The sequence below is a fragment of the Diceros bicornis genome, chromosome 13 (assembly GCF_020826845.1).
Source record: "Diceros bicornis minor isolate mBicDic1 chromosome 13, mDicBic1.mat.cur, whole genome shotgun sequence".
Lineage (NCBI taxonomy): Eukaryota > Metazoa > Chordata > Mammalia > Perissodactyla > Rhinocerotidae > Diceros > Diceros bicornis.
Genome location: NC_080752.1, coordinates 35,806,784 through 35,828,535, shown reverse-complemented (window position 1 = coordinate 35,828,535; position 21,752 = coordinate 35,806,784). Strand labels below are relative to the sequence as shown.

The window sequence follows — 21,752 nt, the reverse complement described above, 5'->3', positions numbered from 1 at the left end:
GGCTTGATGGGTTTACCTGGGTGTTAATCCCCAACACCCACCCCTGGCCTGACCCAAGAGCCAGCCTCCATTCTTGTCCTGGGTCTAATTAAGTGCCTGAAATGCCGCTTCCCCTTTCAAACCAGGCTTCTTTTCTCCGAGGCAAGGCAGGTAAAGGCCAGCCTGCCCTTTGAAGCAGAGGAGGCCGGAAGCCCAGGCAGGTGCACCAGGGGGAGGGGGAGGGGGAGGGCGGAGGGGCCAGGGGGGAGGGGTGGGGAGGGAGGGGGTTTGCCTGCTCCTCCTCAGAGAGGACAAACACCTGCAAATCTCCTAATTCGGGACACTTAACCTTTTGCGGACCCTGAGCCTTAGGAGACTCAGGAAAAGTTAAGGATCCCTCCCCAGGGAAACACACACACACATACCTACCCACACCCACAACGGAGAATTCAATTCTGGAGTTTCAGGATCACCCCTGAAGTCTCTACAGTTCCCCAGGTTAAGTTGATATAATGCACTTTCCTTCAAATACGTATCTGTATCTAGATTGATGGATGGATGGATGCAGATACAGATCTAGACATAAAAATCTAGACAGCCATCCCCCCAAACTCAACAAGATTATTTCTGGGGAAGTAGAAGGATTCTCAACTTTTATTTTATATATACATTTGTATGATTTGAAATTTTACAACCACATACTACTTTTGTAATAAATCTTTCAAAATTATATGAAAAAAATATATGCATATATTAGAGCCCCTGAGAAAACAATGTACATTTGACTTAGAAAATTCTCATCTTAGGAATCTTTATGGGTCATCAATTCCACACAATTATTTTCAGGTCTTTTACCTGGTTTTAATCAGGCACTTCCCGTGTGCCAGCCATCTTTTCTGTGTTTTAATTCATTTGCTCCTTTTGTGATTTTTATCCCCATTGGATGGATGAAAAAGCTAAGGATCAGAGAGGTGAAGCGACTTGCTCAGGGGACCCACAGCACGGAGGCTGTGCCTGGGTCTCACTGATTCTGAGTCCAGGCCTATTTTGTGGCCCTGTGGCTGCCTTTGGATGTAAAAGTTGAGGGCCCAGAGCTGAATGAAGCAAGTGTCCGGGATGCCATCCCCGTGGCATGGGCAGGAGCTGGGGACAGCAGCACAGGCAGGGGTTTGCCGCATCAGCCCCCTGATTCCTAGCATGGTGCCCTGGCAGATCAGACCCTCAATAGGGGCAGGGGGACAGTCATAAAAGGTGAGGGACCCAGGGACTTTGGAAGAATGTTCCATTCATGGTGCCTAGTTTAACAGTCTGGAGACCGGGTCCCTATTCTGACTCTGCTCTCAATTTGCTGTGCAACAAGGAACAAGTCCCTTCCCCTCTCTGGGCCTCAGTTTCTCCATTTATAAAACACGGTGTTGCACTAGATCAGTGGCTCTCAACTGGGGTGGCCAACAGAATGACTAGGGCAGCTTACCCAAAGAGCCACTCCCCTCAGATGTCCCAAGTCGACACAGTGCCCACGTGTGCATGCACTGTGGGGCACACCCTCCCGCCCTCCTGACTCATGGGTCTTTCCATCTCCCACACCCTGCATTGAATCCTCCTCCCAGAACCATGCCAGGATGGTGCTGCAACCCAGTCACACCACCAGTGCCCCCCCCAGCGAAACACAGAGAGGGTAACTGCCTCCCCTGGTCACACAGCAAGCTGGGCAGGGACTCAAGAGGCAGACCCCAGTGTCTGCAGACCAGCCATGCCTGTTCTTCCAGAGAGGCCTCCCAGCCAGGAGAGAAAGTTCCCTAATCAGAGGAATAGAAGAGGAAGGGAATCATTTGTCACCAGATAAGCAACATCAGCTTATCTCTGAAGACCAATAACCACAGCCCTGGGGCTCTGATTCCAGGCGTAAACAGAGTCTCCCCCACCCCCTCCTCCAGAGTAGCCTCGGACAGGACAGGAGGATGGGATAGGAGGTGGTCCCTGCTCCTCCCTGGGACAAAGCCATCTCACCAGAGTCTCCTCTACCAATGGGGAACATGATTTTTGACTTCCTCCCTCTGATGCACACATGCCCAGAGTCTCAGAGCTCGAAGGATCCTCACCTGCTGCATCACCCCTGAAGCTCCTGCTTGGAACCCCAAGGCTCCACGGAACACAGTTTGAATACCACCAAGCTGATCGCAGCTTGCCACTCTTCAGACAAAGGGAGAAGGACCAGAGAAATTAAGTGACTTGTCCAGAGTGACACAGCAGTTAGTGCTAAAGCTGGGGCCTCTCCATGGGCCCCTCACAGGAGGATCTGAATTCCAGCCCTAGCCACCATACTCCAGTGACTTTCCCTCTAGGCTCTATTTTTCCTTGGTGTAAAGGGACTCTTCCCAGCAGGATGAACAGACTGTGCAGAGGGCCAAGTCTGCGGCATCTGTAAGTCTCAAGATCCCAGCAGGCGCTCATGGGTGCCGGGAGTGTGGGTGGTATTGGGGGATCCTGGCTTGAGCCCCAGTCTCCCCAGGGCTGAGGATCTAGGGTTCGTGAAGAATGGGGGAGGGTGCTGCGAGCTGCGACTGTTCAGATGGGGCAAAAACAGCAGCTGGATTTGTGCCCTTCAGGCTCCTCAGGGCAAAGGCACTGGGGTTCTACAGACCCTATTAGGCGAGAATCCTCCTTTCCATACTTCCTTATGCTAATCTCCTTGTGCCTCAGTTTCTGCCTCTGTGAAGGGAAACTTAAAAGCCTGTATCACAAAGGGTGGTGGACTGCAGGGATGTGAAAGGGCCATATCTTCCCATGCCCTCGCCCCATGCCTTCCAAACTCCTGGAAGTAAGACGTCAACCAACTTATTTTGTTCCTCCACCCGCGCAAGTGCCCGCAGACCCTTTCCCTCCTCTGGGCTCACTCGCACCATGCCCTCTGGACCTCAGCTTTTCCATCCGTAAAATGACCAGGTGACCTCTAATGCCTGCTCAACTCTGAACTTGCCCTTTAGGATTTCAGCCTGGAGAGGAATTCCCAGGTCCCTCTAAGTGACCTAGGAAACAGCCAGAGACTCAGCACACCTGGTTCCCTCCCTCCTCTCCATCTCAGACTGGGGAGGCCCCTCCTGAACATCTCTCCACTCACCCCCTGCTCTCTACTCTCTGTGCGCCCCTTTCTCTTGCTCCCGTGTCACAGCATTAACCTCCTAGCCGGTCTCTCCACACCTTCCAGAACATTCTCTGCTCAGGCCATCACTCCCCTGCTGAAATCCCCTCCTTGGCTCCCCACTGCCCTTGGAGTCAGTCCCAACTCCTTCACTCAGCCTTGAGGACCCACAACCTGGACTCTAGGGGTCTCACCTCCAGCAGGCACCACACAAAGTAGGGCTTAATAACCAGCTGTGGGATGAACGGATGAGGAGCCAAGATGCCTTCAAAGCACTTCCAGGCTATTCCCGTCAGGGCCTAGACCTGCCCTATTTGGAGGGGATGGAGGGCAGCATGGTAGAGGAGCGGATGTGACTGGGGGCCTGTGTTTCCACCATCTCCTTCAATCACCAATGCTGCCCAGCCTCTACCTGGGAGGGGACAGAACTCACCAGGGGAGGAAAGGCCCTCCACACATCTAACTGTCTGTTGGACCCCAAGCCCTGGCTGTTTCTGCCTTCTTCCCTGGCCTTCTGTCGGATGAGGAGCTGCCCACAGGGCCACTTCATTCTTTGAGACAAGCAAGACACTATTCACTGGCACATTGGCTGACCACCTGCCCCCACCCCAGCCCCTCCCAATATGGTGATCACTTATAGATTTACAGCCTCAATTATTTCTCAAGTCACAGGGGAGTGGCCTCCAGATTGAAAGAGGCCTTGGAGGAGAAGAGGCGGTCGAAGGGAGTGGAGAGTAACACTTATCCCACCTCCCAATTTGCCCTGCATTGTATGTAATTATATTGTTGACTCTTCCCAATATACTTTGAGGTCGTCATCCATGGGACCATTTTGCAGACAGGGACACTGAGGCTCTCGGGGCACCTCACTCAAAGTTACCCAGATCTTTTAGACTGGGGGTGGCTCCTTCTTCTCCTTCATCCCTCTCTGGCCCCCAACTCAGGCGCCTCCTCTAGAGCATCTCAGAGCAGTGGCCTCTGCTCAGCAGACCTCACGCATCACAGACCCGCATGGTGGCCACAGCTGGGGATGACTTTGGAGACCTCTGGACCCAGCTCCCCGGGGTCACAGATGAGGAAGGGAAGGCCTGAGAGCCAGCGCCGCGTGCCCAAGCCACGCAACACTTAGCGCCAGCTCCGCCTGCTTGGATGGCTGTAACTTTCTCCCTTCCTCCGCCACCCCCTCCCAAGACAGCCAGGACTCCAGGCTCCTTTGCGCCCCCGCCCCCATCCTGGGCCGCCGGGGGCAGCTGACCCAGCAAAAGCTCAGCGGAGGAAGCCCTCCACCGGGGCCTGGCTTCCCCTCGCCCGGAGCTCGGGTTTTGTTGTGGGGTTTGTGCCTGCTGTGTTGTTCCGTCTCCCCGCCCCTTCCCGCGCGGGGCCGGCCCCCTCCCCACCCCTCCGCTGCGCGCCCCTCCCCCGCCCGGGCTCCCAGCGCGCCCGCTCTTGACTTCATCCACTAAGTCAATAGCCCCGGCGCGGGCGGCCCGCTCCCCCCGCCCCGCGCCGCCCCCCGGTTTTCTTCTCTGGATAATGGGGGCTCTTTGTGGCCTAATCAGCCTCCTGAGGGGCCGGGAGGCCGGGAGCGCTTCCTCCGCGGCCGTCGGTGAAAATGAAAGCGAGATTAGGCCGGGGCCTCGGCCCACACCATAGTAAAGCGCCACCAGGCATTCGCCCCCTTCAAAGGCCCTTTCGGGGGTTTGGTTACTTTATTTCTAAAGTTGTTTGTATTTCTAAAGTGGCCATTGAGGCGCGAGCGGGGACTGCGCCGAGAGGAGGGGGCGGCCGGCTGGGGAGGAGGCGGAACTCTCGGAGCCTCCCTCTCCCCCTCCTTGGACCCGCTGACCAGTTTCCAAAGAGCTTTCCCGGCCCTCATTTCCTCCAGCCCCAGGAGGTGGGGAGGGCTCTTAGCCTCACTAATCAGACAGGGAAACTGAGGCTCAGGCACCGGAAGTCACTGAGGCAAGGCTGCACCCCAGAAGATGCGCTCCCGGGGTTCAAACCTAGCACGCAGCCTGGAGGGGATAAAGGGTGTTTATTTTTTTAAGGGGGAGACGCAAAGGGGCATTGACAGCGGTGGTCGCCCGTGGCGCTCAGCGCTGAGCGCACCAGCTGAACCTCTTCGTGTCGCCTGTACAGGCCATCGAAGGGCAAGTCCCAACCCGAACACAGTTCGACCCATTTATTAAAGAAGTTCCAGAGCCTCTTTTCTTAGGGTTCACGCCCAGCGCCTCCACTAAACCCCAGACATGCCGGCGCAATAACTCAGCATCATTCCCCATCGCCAAAGATGGGAGGGAGCGGGCAGAGATTTTGAATTTTGGCATTTGCAGGCTGCTGGAGGGAGGATAACAGAGAAGGGGTACAGACGGGTAGGGTGGGGGCAAAAAGCAGAAGAAGAAAAGGGTTTCTCTTAGCTGCGCCCCTTCTCCCACACATACTTTGGAATTTCTTTTATTTCTATCGGACTTTTTGACTCTAGGAAGCGTGAAGCCGAGCTCAAGAAGTCCAGGTGAGGAGGAACACCGCAAGGATGAGGAGCGCGGGAGGGGGGCCTTAGTGCCAAGTCAGGGGCTGGAAAGCACCAGGTTCCGGGTTCTGCGTCTGGACCAGCAGCGTGAGTTGGGTCCGTGGTTGCAAGAGCGCGCGCGGGAGATAGGGGAGCTTCTGCAGGCTTCCACTGGGAACGAGAGAGTTCCAGAAAGTTCCTTAGGACTCCCCCTGGCCCCTTCCAATCCCAAAGTTGTTGCTGTGGAGACAGACTCCAGCTTGAATATGATTTTCTCGTCTATGCACCCCAGATAAATCCGGTGCGGACTTCTAGGACAAGTTTCCAGGGAATCAGACGGCTTGATCTCAGACCCACAATCTCCACGCAGAAGTATGCACAACTCACCACCCAAACACACATACACCCCACAAAACTTCGCCCGGATGTTGTCGTCTCTACACCTTCCCCAGTCACCTAGAGACCCGCAGCTGGAATTCGAACCCGCAGCGGTAGTGAGCCCTCTCCACCTGCCACTGCGCGGAGGCTTGAGACCGTGGAGAGGGCCCCGCGGAAAAAGCGGCCGTCCACTCATCTGGGGCTCCTCTGGGTCTGGGCCCGACGGAAAGGACCCCAGAAAAGTTCTGGGTGGAGTTTTCCAAGCTACTTCTTGCGCCCGACGCCCCACCCCTTTTTTCTGTCCGGTCCGGGGGCCTCTTTGATCTTCGGTCTTTTTGCGGCGCCAGACAAAGAGCGCAGTGAGGGCCAGAGGCTCTGGAGCCCAGAGGCCCGGCCGCTCTGCCCTCCTTCTCTTGCTCGAACTCTCGGCGCTTCGAGACCCTGGCCGACGCCTGCGACTCCCGAGGTCAGGTTGGGGGCTGCCTGCTAAATTCAGCCCCGGCCCCAAACACATCCTGCTGTTGTGCTGATACACGGATCTGCACGCACACACACACACACACACACAACATTCACAAACACCCAGACACACACAGGCAGCCGGGCAAGGAGGCAGGCGCACAGGGAGATCCAGGTGAGGACGCACACAAACGCGCGCACCAAGGCACATCTGTTTATCGTGGGCTGATTTCCTGTCTCAACCACTTGGCTCCGAACTCCACGAAGGCAGGGAGCTTCTTGATGTCTCAGGTGTTTCCAGCACTTAACACAATGCCTGGCACACAGTAGGTACTTAAATTTTTACGGAATGAATGAAGAAATTCACCCCCTGAGAAAAACTTTTTTTTGTTGTTTGTTTCTTTTTGTGTGTGCGTGTGGGACAGACAAAAGGGGAGCACAGCATTTGTGCTTATCTCTGCCTATAACAACCTCAGAAAGGACCCTTCCAACAACCAAATGGGGGGGGGGAAGGGGGAGGATGGACTCCGCTACCTCTGTTTTGGTGAAAGCACTGAATCCTAGCCACTAGGCTACCAGGGAACTAGCCTCTGTTTTGGAAAGGGAGAGAAGCACCAAGGGCCAGGCAGAGGGCAGGCTCTCAGCCTCACCCTGCTCCCCTCCATCCGTCTCCTCATCCTGGGCTCCTGCTCCTGGAATCAGATGCCCACTCGGGAATACTGGAGTCGCTGGGAAACACGCACATGTGAAGTTCCTAATGGGGTGTGGCCTCTAGAAGCCGGGAGACAGCTTTATTCTGTCTGCAAAATTCTGCCTGATTGAACCTGTGTGAATGGCCAGTTTCTTAGATTTTATCCGATTCTCAAGGGGGCCCAGGGTCCCCCAAAAGGATAAGAGTCTTTGTCTTAGTTCAATTATCTGATTTTCCATGGGAAAAAACTGAGACCCAGAGAGGTTGGGCAAGTTGTCCCAGAATAACATTGCTAGTGAGTTGAGGGCAGGATGGACGTCAGAACCCTTACCTTCTGGGCCCATCCCAAGGCACTTTGCCCCTCCCGGATGCCTCCTGCCTTGCACAGCTGGGTTCAAATGGAGACAGGGAGAGCAGGCCATGGAACACTCAGCGGCAGGGAACTGGGGGGTGTCGACTGGACCCAGAGCAGCAGGAAGCCTTCAGCTCGCCTAGTGTTGTAACCTCACCCTTACTCACCCTCCAGTCTGCGGCGTCGGAAGCCGGAGAGTGGGGGTAGTGGCCTCTGCGCCATCCCTTCCCAAAGCTGAGAACTTAGAAGGGGCAGCTGCTAAAAATCGGAAGGAGGCGAGCCCCACTCTCCCCATAGTGAAACCCGGACTGGCCTGTTATTTAGCGACGCTCTGAATAGGGGTTCCCCGCCCCCCTCGCTCCCGGTCCCAACAGGGCCAGGCGCGCGGGCCGGCCCCTTCCCAGCGCCCCGGGTCGGAGCGCGCGGAGCCCGGGCCCCCGCCTCGGGGTCGGCCTCCTTCCCGCCCCGCTGGCCCGACTCGCTCGCCTCTAATTAAGCGGCGAGATCGCAGCGAGCCGCCGGGCCGCGCTGTAATATGATGAACTGCCTTTGTGCCAGTGTCACCGAAAGCGCTTCTGATAAGGGGAAGCAGCGGAGAATCAAAAGGACAACAGCAGCTCGCCACCTCCCGCCGCCGCGCGCTCGCCGTCTCCGCCCGCGCTCTCCCGCGGGCTGTCTCTGGTCCCCCAGTCTCTCCTGATCTGCCTGTCCCAGACCAGCCTTTCGGTGACTCTGCGTCTCTTTGTCTTTCTTCCTGCTGCTCTGCGCCGCCCTCGGTCCCTCCGCATTCCTCAGCGTCCTCAAACGCTCTGGGCAGGTTCTCTTATCCCGCGCTCGGTCCTTCTCACTCTGGATTTTCTCTCGTGAGCGCTCTCTGTCTCTCCTGAGGCTCTCCGCCTCCTGTCTGACTCCCTCTAGTCCCTCTCTGTGGCTCTGTGTGTCCCCGGCCTCTCCCATCCCTCCCTTGGTCTCGTCCCGGGCTCACGCCCAATGCAGCCCCGGGGCCCGCGAGGCCAAGTCTCAGCTGACCCGCAGTCTCGGGGACATTGAACCAATCCATCCGCAGCGGGTTTGCAGAGCTCCACGGCCCCTTGCAACCCACCCTCACTCAGCTGCCGAACAGAGGGCCAGGCACGAGCAACCCCAGGCGCCCGGGAATGCCCTCGGAGCCTCTTCGGAGCCGTGACTTGGGGCGCACACAACTTCCCCCTCATCCCTCCCGAGGCTGCCGCGACCCGCGACGCTTTTCCTCTCCCCCAGCGGCTGAAGTTCCAAGTGCAGCCGACCCCCGCTGGGCATCCCCTTCCCTACACCCCTTCCTTTGGCCCCCGCCTCCTCTTTGCCCTCGACCCCTTCTCTTCCTCCTCCAGGCCCCTCCCCTTCGCATGCTCCTAGTCCCCCCTGCGCTCTCCCCTGACTCCTTCCTTGCCTCGCCTCCCCCTCCCCCTCCCACCCCCCCCCCCACTTTGTTTGAAGTTTTGGAGAGATCTATCTACTAACGGCGAAGTTTCCCCCTTAGGTCACCGTTCTGCCTTGATTCGATTTGGGAAGGCGAGTTCCCTCCCTCCCCCGGTCCGACCCCAGCCGGGGCCAATCGCTCCAGAGCAGGTCAGACAGCGCCGACCCCATTTCCACCTTCTCCTCTTTCAGCCAGACTTGGGGGAAGCGGGGGCAGAGGTGGGAAGCTGTAGGACAGCAAGAACCGAGGGGGCATCCCAACCTTCCGGTCCACTCTCAACTCCATCCCCAACTGGGTTTCCTAATTACCTCATTAGTCTGGAGTGGGAGAGGGAGAAGAGCTATTTTTCTGGAATTCCTGGAATGTGCCTCCCCTTAGTCATGGCCTTCAAGGCCCCAAAGCCTTTGGAGAACCTCCCTTTGGGGTTTCTCTTCTGTGCTCTTAATAGCAGGAAGGCTTCCCTTCACCAGGCACTGTCTCTTCTGTGGGGTGAGTTCTGGCTGGCTTCAGACCATGAGCTTCCAGGGCCAGAGCCAGGGGTCTTGTACATTTCATGTCTGCATCCTTAGGTGCCCATTAGGAATGAAGCCTCATCAACTTTCCTGATGATGGTAAAGAGCAACTCCAGAGAGGCAACCTGGAAGGAAATCTCATTTGCTCAGGCCTCTCTCCTATATAAAAATATGTATGTTTTATATAATATTATTTATATAAAATGTAGTGTGTGACAACTATCATTTTCAGAAAGACCTGCTGTAAAAAAAAAAAAAACCAAATCACCTTACTGCTTTAAGGCTACTGTTATATGTGCTTTTAAATCCTTCCATGTAAATTCCACTGAAAAATTTGGAAAGCTGTGAAAGGGGAGGGGGCGGCGGTGGTGGGGGGGGAGGTTAATCCGGGTTTAACGCTGCGATGCCGTCTTAGGACCAGGGTTAGCCTGATTGCGTTATCTCTTCCCAACATTTGAGACGCCCATATTTCACCCAGCCAAATAGCTCGGAGAGCAGCGCAGATGGCTGCCGTGGTCGCGCCTCAGGAAAATGTGTTATTAATATCTAAATAACTTCCCAATACTGTCTGGTAAATCTCCCCTCCACTATTCCAAGTGATGAATTCGTTTGAAGTCTTCCCCCAGCCTCATCATTTCAATGTCTCTCTCTCTTCTCTCTTCTTAGCCAGGCTTATTTCAAACTGGTAAATATCTAATTCCTTTAACGGCTGTGCCGTGCACACGAGTCTTTTAGGTACAAACGCTTCGGAAACAGCCGGTGTGCGGCGGTGCGTGCCCGGAGGTGAACCTAAAACCCTCACGCCCTCGAAGCTGGGGACACCACCCGGTTTCGAAATGCGTTCGCGAGACTGGGCTGCGCGCGGGAACCTCAATCCGGGAGCCGAGCCCTTCCCTCGCGCGCCCCAGGGACCCTCTCCTGGTTCCCCGTGGAGTCCCAAAGGCACCCCCCCTCCCCCGCAACGCCCAGCTCTTCCGCGGCTCCTGGCCCCCCACCCCACCCCCAGCACTCCAACAGCTTCCCTCGCTCTCTGGGGCGGATAATTACCCTCCGCTCGCCTGTTCTCCCTTGTCTAAAGTTTGTTTTCTAAATGTCTTCTATTAGATTATGTTCGTTCATTCCCCCTCCAACCTTATCTCCTTCTGTCTCTTCTCTCCTTGCCCGTCACACTCGATTTAGGCACGAGTTTATCTGGCAAACAGTTTGCCGACTTTGTTTATTTACCGCGGGTTCTGGGGCTGTGAGCGCGCGCGCGCCAGTGTTAGTCTTTGTAATAGTTATCTCATTGTTGTTCTTCGTTAGTCTCAGCTCCCTCCTCCCCCTCGCTCTTCTTCGGCTGGGGGGATGGAGAGAAGAAAGGGGGAGTCTTGTCAGCCCAGTGTGGGCTCGCCCCCTCGCCAGGAGCCCTCTCCGCCGGGATAGTCCCCCCTGCACACCCCCTCTCCGCTCACCCCATCCCCCCACCACCCGAGCGCGGCGGAGCCCTGGCCCCCTCCCTCCTCCCTGTGGTCTTACTGAATATCCACCAGCGAGCGCTGCCTAACGCCGGGGAATTGTCTGACACCCTCCCATCTTCCTCCGAGCCCCCATTATGCGAAGCTGATCCCACTCTGAACAGCCTCAAATCCCGCCTGGACTCTGTTTGATTAGATTGCCAACCCGGGGTAATCCTTTGATTTGGTAGAGTGTCAATTACCTTTCTCTAAACACACATTTATAGAGGAGGGAACTTGTTGGTTTAAATCAATGCAGATTGTTTCTTGATAAATGGACTATCTTCGTCCCCTCCCTCGCTCCCACTTCCAAGGCCCCTCTCCCTCTGCGCCCCCTCCTCTTCCCTTTCGCGTTCTAGCCTATCCGGTAAACAATGCCCCTTCCAGGTGTGAAGCCGAAAAAAAAAAAAGAACCCGGAGTGGGCTGAGTGGAGCCTGCCCCCCTTCCCCTATTCATTCGCTCCCCCGGAGCCTAATTAAATTTGGCAGGTCCTTGTACACACAATCAAAACAGCTTCCTCCAGTGTAGCAAACGACCGAAAACCGCATTAGCAGCTATCGCTGCTGCCAAATTAAATTGTTTCCCACCTCCTTTTACAAGTGTCTAAAACCGACACTTCGGGCTCTCCCCTCCTTTCCGATCCTCTCCGTCATTTCCCGCTCCACACCTGTAAGTTTGCTGCTTTAAAAATAAACGGAAAAATGCAAAGAAATACAAATCTGCCTCACACACACACCCTCCTGGGGCCCCCACTTCACACGGTCTTTTATACCCCAGAAGTCAGCAAATTCTCCAATGGACTTTGACACCAGCACTTTCCTCCCTAGAGGAAAATGCACAGTCTTCTTCCTCTTTTTAATCTCGTGACTTTTTTCCTTATTTCATATTAATTGTGACCCCACTGGGTTTTCTACTCTAGAGACTAAAGTGGAGCCCCATATCTGATCTGGTCAGTTTCAGCCTAAGTTGCGCATTGTCAGATTCCTGAAGCTTTGGTGTTCTATTGTTTATTACTCTTGTATTTGCTTTTACTATTATTGCCTATTTCTTCACACTCCCTCCCACAGAGGAATGGTTTGACTCTGCAAACCCAGATCAAATTTCCCACAAGAGTCTCCCTGCGCTCAGGTTGGGAAGACCTTTTTTTCTTTTTTATTTTTTTTCCTCTTCTCAAATTCTTTCCCTGTTGGGTCTGTGGCCTGTCTCTCCTCTGATCCTCGGAGAAGGACTGAGCAGGAGAGAGTCCAAGTGGATGAGGGCAAGGAACTGTCCATCTCCCTCTCAAGGTGAGTACAGCACGGCTGGAGCCCTATCCGCAGAGGTCTGAGAATTCTCACAACCAACAATCCTAATAACTCAGTCTTAACAAGGATAAGAGCAAAAAAAAAAAAAAAAAAATACGAACAGCCTCATGAATATCAGCCCAAGGGGAGCAGGAGTGAGCTGTACAGAGATGAAAGTGCACAGAAATAAAAGCTCAATTTAATCTGCTTTAAAACCCTTCAACTTAACGTTTGTGCTTCAAACTCTGAGAGTGAGGACTGATTGCGGATAAATAGTTTCTTACCATGCCTGCAAGCTATTACACCCCTCTCCAACACAGTTTCCTATTCAGCAGTCCCAGTTTTCATTACCAGCTCTAATAAGTCTTAACATTATTAAATGCCAAGCGGACGATAGGGAAAAACGGACTCAGGGAGGGATCTCTCTTTAGCACTTAAAGAGGAGAGCTCTTAAACCCCTTCTCTGGCGGCTCCCCACCACGAGAGGGGCAACCCCCAGAGGAAGCATTTGTCAAGAGCAAGAAGCCAAAACAAAGTTCGTGGGTGCGTGCCCCTCCCCCTGCTCTGCCTATGGGGCATCTCTGCCTTTCCCCACCCGGCCGACTTGGGTGGAGGTTGGGAGGTCTTTTCGCCTTTAGCTTGACCATGAAGCTGATGTCTGGGGCCTGGGAGAGAGAGGAGAGGTTCCATTGGGCGGTTTACTGAGATGCCCACCGACGACTAGCCCAGGGACTCAAATCGGGAGCTGATAGGATTTGTCCACAGATGGATAGACAGCCCTCTTTAAGCCCCACCGTCACTCTGCCCATTAACACCCAACTACAATCACACTGCACCCCCATGCAGAATTCCACTTGCACAGAATACAACCCATGGCACTTGGATTCAAAGGCCCGTGGGCAAACGTCACACGGAGAGACACATGTGCTTACACGGCCATCCAGGTCACAGTCACAATGCCCAACGTGTCACTCAAAAACTGTGGGGCTTTCTGCACACGAGGCCCGCTGCTTTCCTTCCATTTCTGCAGCTCCTCTCCAGACTCGGCGCCTCTGCTCTCGGCCTCCAGGTCTGGAAGGGCCAGGCTCCTCATTAAACCCTTGCAGACCTGGAGCTTCCTGCTTCTGCTGCGGGGAAAACCTCTCTCCAGCGAAGTCGCCTGTTAGCTGGTTTTAAGCCCAGACCAGCCTCCGAAGCCCCCGAACTCCCTTGAGAAAGGGATCCCCAAACCACATAATCTTTCCATCCTCTTCTTTTCCTTCTTTCTCGAAGGAAATTTGTTTATTGTGCTTCCTCATACACTGGACATACCCCCACCACACACACACACACACACACACACACACACACACACACACCCTAAGTCTCTCCAAATAAAACCAAACCTCCTTCCACTTCTCCGGGGTGTCTCTCAGAAGCAGTGTCTGCTGTGCAGTGTTTGGCTGGGAAAGATTATTCAAGTTCTATGTCCCCCACCCCATAAAAAAGTTCAACTAAGTCCTTTTCCAACACGAACTGAAATCAGGTCCCCTCCACAGGGTGCCAGGGCCCTGGGCTGCCTCAGTGGAGCCAGGGGCTACTTGGCTGTGCAGGGCTGCCTCCCGCTGCAGACACGAGGCCCCTCGGCAGGCCCGGCACAGCGGGGTGCCGGGCACAGCTCTGCTCCCTTTCTTCCCTCATCCTTTTGTCCCTGGCGGGACTGGGCTCCACTTGGGGCCCTGAATGTCAATAGCCCGCCCCCTCCCCGGCTCTAGGCTGCTCTCACACGGGGCTGCCCCTGCCCCCCCTCCAGCTTTCCCCCTCCGACTAGGCTTGCGGGGGCTGGGCTTCACTGGGAGTTGTCTTGGGAAGCGGGCTTTGTCTGTGAAGTTCATCTTCAAGGTTGGGAGAGATGACTGAAAACTGGAGAAACCTGGGCTAGGAGTTCACGGGAAGCAAGGAGAGGGGTGCCTCAAGAAACTTCTGGAAGGAAACTCCAACAAAACTTGCTCTTTACAAGTTTCCAGGTTCGGGGCACTCCCCCACTTTTTTCTAAGCCTCTGTGCTGCAGGTTCCCACAGCCACTGTCTTTCCTGCCTGCCTGCTGCCTCCCTGCGTGTGTTGGTGGCTCGCTTCTTTTCCCTTTTTCTGTGACTCAGGCTCTTGCATTTCTATTTCACCTGACGTCCCCACTTCACGTACACTAACCAAGTCCCCAAGAGAACTGTGGAAAGGGGGTAACCAGGAAGGACTCTCCCTTCTCTGGAAACTTCCCCAGTCAATAAACAAAAGCACGATCCCCTTTCCCGGGCGTACAGACGCTTGAAAGATAAATGCCTTCCCAGTTCATCTCAAGAAAAAGCAGGGCTCTGGGCTGCGACTCCAGCCCGCGTGGCAGCCAGTGGGGAGAGGGAGTGCGGAGCCCGAATCTCTCTCCCAGATTGGGATCCTCCGACTCTGGGCATCTGGGAACCTGGCCTCACCTCCTGGCCCGCAGGGAGGAAAGCACCCGGATAGTGCAACCGTCTGTCCCTCATTCGGCACTGCCTCGGCTCCGGCCCTGGCAACCTGGGACTGAGAGTGAAGCGGCGGCCCACGCGGCCCTCGCTAATTTTTATTGATTGCAGCGGTCAGTCAACTGTCAGGCGGGGTTTCAAGGGACCGTTTAGAGAGCGTGTGTGCGGGTCTGGTTAACAAATTCATTTAGGAGCCTCCGGCCGGCTCCTCCTTCCTCGCCGCCCGCCCCCTTGCCCAAGTTTCCCATAAATAATAGATCAACACAGGGTCTAGCAGCCAAAACGCCAGCCCCTGAGGACACACGCCCCGGAGTCCTCGCTGGGTCTGCGCGCAGGGGCTGCGCAGTCAGCGGCGCACCGAGCACTAACCTCTCCCGGGACGCAGAGGCCGTCTGCGCCCCGCCCGGCCCGGGGCGCACCGAGGGGGCGCTCTCCGTGACCCCTGAGAGGCTCCGGCTGCCCCGGGGCTGCGCGTTCTCCCCCTAAAGTTCTGTCCGCCAGTCTGGGGCGGCGGGAGTGAACCACTGGCCTGCACGAGAGCGTCGCCGCCCCGGGGCGGCTGGCTCCCTACCTTTGTCGCCCAGGATGCCGTCGATGCTGTGCTTGGCTTTCTTCTCGCCGTCGTCCTCCTTCTTGTCTGCTTCGTCGTCCTCCTCTTTCTTCCCGAACTTGATTCTGAGCACGCGGCTAATCGAACTCACTAAACCTCAGAAATTCAAAGGCAAAAGAGCAAGTATAAGTTGTTGGAACCGGGAGCACGGGTGGCCTGGGCCCCCGGGAGAAAGTCAGGAAGCCCCTTCCTCCCCTACACACGGCAAGGGGACTCACACCCATTGCCCCCCCCCCCACATATTTAAGATTTACACCTATTCTGAGGCACAAGTACAGTCCCCCACGCAGGGAAGCTCTCACCGCGGGCACTCCCAATGGTGGTGAGGCTGCGGCAGAGCACCACCCGGTGCATTCCTACACACATCCTAGCACACACTTGTGCCTTACACTATCGCATACCCTCGTGCACGCACACCCACTTCCCCAGGACCTCTCTGGAGGCCCTCCAGGCCCTGAGGCGGCTGGCCATCCCCACAGCCAGGAGTGCAGCCCAGTCCTGCATGCCTGAATGCCCATGGCGCGCACGCACACACACAGGCACCCCAGACCCCTCTCCCTGTCACGGCAGCGCGGTTCAGGGCCTCCACATTCGGGACCCACTGGGAGCTGGTGGCAGCAGCTGAGCAGAAATGATGGCTTGGAGAAGGGGGCAGGGACACCGCAGAGATCACCCTTCCTAGGACAGACCCATCTCTCTAGGTCGCTTCTCCGAGGAAGCTCCAAGGGAGCTTCTCCTGTCACCCAACCTCACAGGACAACTTTTTGTCCCTCCTTTCCTTCCTTCCTTCCTTCCTTCCTTCCTTCCTTCCTTCCCTCCCTCCTTCCCCTCCTTCTCTCCTTCTCTTCTTCTTTCCTAACTTTCTCTCTTTTCATTCCCTCTTCCCTCCTTCCGTCTTCCTTTCGGTTTTGATTCTTCCCTGTGCCCTCACTCCCCTCGCTCTTGCTCCCTGTTCCTCCCAACTTTTCTCAAGTTGCCTGGCATCCATCACGTTCCCTCCTCTCCACCTCTGGCCCCACACAGCCAGAGCCCCGGCCAGACCTGGGCAGGCTCCGCAGCTCAGCTGCCTTCTCACCTGAGGGCACGGTGCTCCGGTCACAGTGCCCGTCCTTCAGCAGCCGGTCTCGGATCTCCCAACTGAACATGCCGGGGTTTTCCCTCTTGTACTCCTCGATCCTTTTCTCCACATCGGGAGTCGCCACCTGCTTCAGAGGTGGAGGTGGGAGAGCAGGAGTGGAAAGATGGGGTGGGGGGAGGGAGATACTTTTAATATCAACCTCCCGAGAGCCCCAGGCCAGGCTGGTGGCTCTGGTCACCATGCCCCGCTTCTGAGATTGGCTTTATCCTTTCAAGAAACCTGTTCCTGGCTCCCAGGAAGGCCGCTGGGGTGGGGAGGATAAGGTAGTGGTAGGTAATCAAACGGAAACTTAATTTGCACCCCCAGTAGACCTCCCCTCTACTATTTCAGGCCAGACTGAGGGAAGACTTTGGGATGGTGATAGGGGATGGGAGCAGATGTAGGGACAGCCCAGGAATGACTCACTAGCCTCAAAGTCTTGGGCAACCTAGACCTCAGTTATCCCCATCCCTGAGAAATTCAGATAATGGGGGAGTAGCTGGGGGTGGGGATGCTCTCCCACTGTACTTTCCATTGGAAGCACACAGACCCCCGGTGCTACTGGGTGACACAGGATAGTGAGAGGGGCTACAACAGGATCCCCCAACCATGGGAAGGCCGGCTGCCAGCGCTGCGGCAAAGACACTCACTCTGGGCTTGCTGCCGCCGATGGCCCCAGGCCGGATGGACCCCGTCTCCTGGTAGCGACAGAGAATCTTGGAGACGCAGCCGTGAGAGACACGCAGCTGGCGGGAGATGACACAGGGCCGAATGCCATGGTGGGCCATCTCCACTATCTTGTGGCGGATGTGGTTAGGCAGGGGTCGGCCGTTGATGAAGACCCCACCAAGCTGATTGACCCGGCCTTGGCCAAGCGGGGTGGACACTGGAGGAGGGAGGGGAGATGAGGAAAGAGAGAGGCACAGGGTGATGATGGGGAGGAGACACGGAGCGCACCCCTGGACTCCAGTGTTGTTTGAGCCCCAAGACCCCAGACAGTGGATCTCCGAGTTCCCCACATTTGGGGCTGTGGTAGTTTAGAGGTCAGGAAAAAACCGTCATGAAGCCGAGAGAGAGGGCCCTCCAGGGGTGGGGAGGGGTCACAATTGGCTGCAAGAGTGCCCCCAGATGCTGCGTGTCCCCAGTCCTGCCACACTAGGGAGGGAGGATGAGGACACACCTGGGGGAACTGAATGCCTCTGAGAAGAGGAGGGAGAGACAGAGGCGAGAGGGCAGAGCCACAAGGCTGGTGGAGTCTGGAGACTCTGGGACCAATGGCTCTCTGTCCCCCAGGATGTAGCTTGAGCTGCGGGACTGTCCACCTCTGGTGAGACGTGGCCCATTTGGTCAGTTCCATGCTCTAAGTGGTCATGACTGATCCATCGTACTGGGGGCCAGACGGGGCTGGCTGATAGCTAGTATTTACAGCCCTGGGTTGGGCAGCAGAACTGTCCTACCATAAATCAACAGCCGAGGGACCTCGACATAATGCCATCGGCCGCTGCCTCCAGGGGCACCTGGCTGTCCCTTGAGAGACCTCCTTGCTGCCAACCCCTCTCAAAATTCTAATTTCGTTTTGGGATGATTTTGGGACACGCTCCGTTGTCGCCAAGCTCCTAGATCAAATACCCGTGTGGCGTCAAAAATGTATGAACTGTGCCTGCAGGCTCAGAGAGGCTGGTACGCACAGTGGGCCAGAGTCCCTGGGTGTGGGTGACTCTGGGAACTAGAAAGACAGGCACTCTTGGTGTGTGCTGGGGAAGAGAGAGTGCCTCGGAAGCCTTACTACAAAGTCTACACAATTTCCTCACAGAAGATTGGGGGACACCCGGTGCACTAATCCAGCCTCAATCCCCCCAATTTGGGGACTCAGCGGCTGCGGAGATCTGGCAGATTAGAACGATTTCACAGCCGCCCGAGTGGAGGGAGCTGACAGTATAATTGGAAAGGAGGAGGCCAGAAGAGGCTCCGGCGGCTGAGCTGTTCCTACCGCCTCCTCCCTCGCTCTCCCAGTCGCCCCCACCTCTGTAAAAGTAGGTGTCTGAAGCCACCCTCAGATTTAATCAGAAATCGTGCGTCGCCAAGTCAGAGTCACTGGGTCTCCGTGGCGGGATATGCCATTAGCGCTCGAGAGATCTCGAGCTCCCAACTTTATATTCAAGAGCCTCTTTAGCGACCGGCGCTCGGCTCTCCTCAGTATTCTGCGTCATGTTGGGCAAATATTGTTCTAATCCGCTGCGCGTCCTCGGCCGCCTGTTTTACTTGCATTCGCTACAGGAGAGAGCTGCGGCAAATCCCCGGGCTTGGGCACTCTCCCGCCTGCGTGGCTGCTCGCGCACACTTGATCACGGAGCCACTCTCTGCGCCTCTGTCCAATTCAGGGACCCGCGCCGTCTCGTTGCCGGAGGGACCCCCCTCCCCAGATCGCAGGCTGCCAGCCAGCCCACCCCCGCCCTGCCTGCTCTCTCATTCCTCGCGCACACGAGGCTCACACAATTCCAAGAAGAGTAATTTAAAAAATAAAAGTCGCACCTATCTCTAACCACTTCTCTATGACACCCTGGTCTACCTAACCCCAGAAGCCTAACGATCCCTCAGTCGACAGGCTGAAGGCCTTCCATTAGCTTAAAAATAAATCAAAACAAAAACGCAGAAAAAGCTCTCAGCGGTGCGCTCCCAGCCCTTTCTCCAGCCGGGACCCGTTCACCGCCTGTCCTCTCTGCTCACCCCGGGGGGCTGGATATTTAGGGAAGACACATCACAAAATTAACACTTTCCCCTTGTCTGGGCACTGCGTTGCCCTCTCGCCGTCTTGACGTTCTCTCCCGGGAGATTTCCAGAGTTCGGAAGGCCGAGTGAAAAGTTTGGGGAAAAAAATTCGTTACTATCTATTATTTCAAATTAGTTTCTTTCCAGACCCCAGAGTAAGAGTTTCTGAGTGTTGCTTTAGAAGAAGCGGATAGCCTTCCGAGTTTAGCCATATAAAATATCACACATTGTTGGTATTTCGAAATAAAAGGGATTAGAAAACCCTCCTGGGAGGAAAGAGAACAATTCAAAACAAGAGTGGAAAGTCCGTAGCCAGCGAACGCAGAGAGCTAAGAAAGTATCAGGGGAAAAGTATCTGAAAATAGGGGAAAGAGCTGAAATTCACTAGGAGCCGAAACCTACCCGGAGTTCAGCCCTGCGAGTAAAGGCCAGAGCCCTCGACCCGTGCAGCTGAGGCCGCTGCTCCGTGAAATCCACGCCGAAACCGACAAGTGTCGGTCCCAGAAACTTCCTGGGTCCGGCGCCCCGACTTGGACCCAGAAGAGAAGGGGACCCCCCTGCTGCCGCCACCAGCCCCTGGAGATCGCCGCCTCTCCCAGGACCTCGAGTTCCCCGAGGAGTGGAGGCGAGGCCACCGGGCGCTCTTACCTTCCAGAGGGAAGCCGGTGCGCGGATAGTTCTGCCCGGGCGCCGGCCGCATCATCCTCGGGACCGTGCCGGGAAGGGCCGCCATTCTTGGGCACGCCGGGGACGAATCCAGAGTCGGCAAAATCGCTTCCCTCTGCTCCCTTTACCCCTGCTGCGATCTCTTTCTTTCCTCCTTCTTCTTTTTTTTCACCCTCTTCCCCCACCACTCCACACACACTCCCTACCCCACCCCCCCCCACCCCCGGCTGCAGTCAAATGCGTCCAGAAGCTGGGGAGGGGGGCGAGGTGGGGGCGGAGGTTGGGGGGAGGGAAGGTGGCGACCAGGAAGTTCAAACAAACAAATGCGCCAACCCCAAGTCCGCCTCTGCCCGCTCCGCTCGGCCAGAAGTTGTGCGGGCGGATGCGCCGGGCAGACCCCGGAGACGAGGCCGGGCCGCGGAGCGGGGCTGGGGGACGCGGCCGGAGTCAGGGCCCCCCGCCTCGGACTGGCGAGCGACTCGCAGGCTCTAGCGCTCCGGCCAAAGTTTCTGAGCCGAGGGGCTGCCGAGTGGATTTCTTTTCCGTATTTATTTATATATTTATTGCCTCGCTCTCGCTCCCCTCCTCCCCCTGCTCTCCGCACCGCTCTCCACGCCTTCTTTCTCCAGGCCACACTCGCTACGCCCTGACACACAAGCTTTCACACTCCCGCCCCCCAGGAGGCTTGGGGAGGGCAGAAGGTGCCTCTCGGGTTTCGGGGCTCGAGGGGGGCAACAGGGGGTGACGGGGTTGGGAAGAGAAGAGGGAAAGCGAGGGGGCGAGTGATCCACTGGCTAAGTTGTGCAAAAGTGCTCCACAGAGTCCGGAGGAGGAGGAGAGGAGGCAGCGAACGAGATCTGATAGGTTCGGACTTTTCTTTTATTCATGAGGAGGGAAGGGGGCCAGAGCGGAAGGGAGCTGAGGACCAATAACGAAAGAAATCGCCAACGAATATTTTTTTCTCTTTTCTAATCCTCAGCTCGACCTCGTTTTTGGGGGAGAATTTGAACTGCTCGTTAAAACAGAGGGAGCAGAGGCCGAGGGGTTGGGGGAGGGGGAGAAGAGGAGGGGGCCAACTTTATCCAAGTGTCTTCCTTTGACGAATGGGGCCGATCCGCGGAGTCCCCGGCCCCCGGGTCGCCCACGGCCCCTCTCGGCGTCCCGGCTGCACGGGAATGTCTGTCTCCGGTTGGCGGCTCCTCTGGATTCTCGCCTTGTCTCTGGCCTCTCAGGGTCAGAGTCCGCTGTCTTTCACGTCTTCTCCCTCATCTCACACACAAGCTCTGGAATTGTCGCCAGTGGGGCCCACGGAGAAACCGCCTAGGGTGACATCAAGGGAGGAGTTGGTGACCTTCTCTGTGAAACAGGGTCTGAGCCCTGGTTCTTGCCCGGCACCCCCAGCACTGCGAAGGCCAGAGTGACCCGGTGGAGTCTGATGCTTAGAAAACTGCGTCTGCCAGGGCCAGGGACCGTCCCTTCCTCCCCTCCTGGCTCACCACCCCCGCCCATCTCCAGCCGCGTGTAAACCCCGTCCTCCTCTTCAGGCTCCCGGCCCACAACCCAGAACCCGTTTCCAGCAGGTAGTTGGGGCCTTGAGGCTGACCAGCAAGTGAGTGCCCAGGATCTGGGGGTCCAGAGGGGTGGTTTGTGGGAGGGAGGGGGCGGGTCAGGACTTGGTACCACCCGGAGTTCATCAATGCTGAGCCTCTCCCCTGGTGGATTTGGGAGGGGTTAAACAGTCAGGGGTAGGGGTGATCAGAGGTCTAGAAATTCTGCACTTTCCGGGCTCTCCTCGGCCAGCGGGAGTGACCAGACGCCCCTGCCTCGGACACTGAGT

The 21,752-nt window shown here is 56.3% G+C and overlaps 1 protein-coding gene across 2 annotated transcripts in view; it reads right to left on the bottom strand.

Annotated features, from left to right (window-relative positions):
- Positions 1-19,982, bottom strand: part of PAX7 (paired box 7) — a 96,818-nt gene extending 76,836 nt beyond the window's left edge. Inside the window, exons 1-4 of one of the 2 annotated variants that reach the window (XM_058552033.1) lie at positions 19,898-19,982; positions 17,131-17,366; positions 16,439-16,568; positions 15,325-15,459 (exon numbers count right to left, since the gene is read on the bottom strand). In XM_058552033.1, the coding sequence (XP_058408016.1) occupies positions 15,325-15,459; positions 16,439-16,568; positions 17,131-17,366; positions 19,898-19,982 (586 nt within the window). The remainder of the gene's footprint in view (positions 1-15,324; positions 15,460-16,438; positions 16,569-17,130; positions 17,367-19,897) is intronic. The other variant, XM_058552034.1, reaches the window with a different exon arrangement.
- Between the last annotated feature and the right edge of the window lie 1,770 nt (positions 19,983-21,752).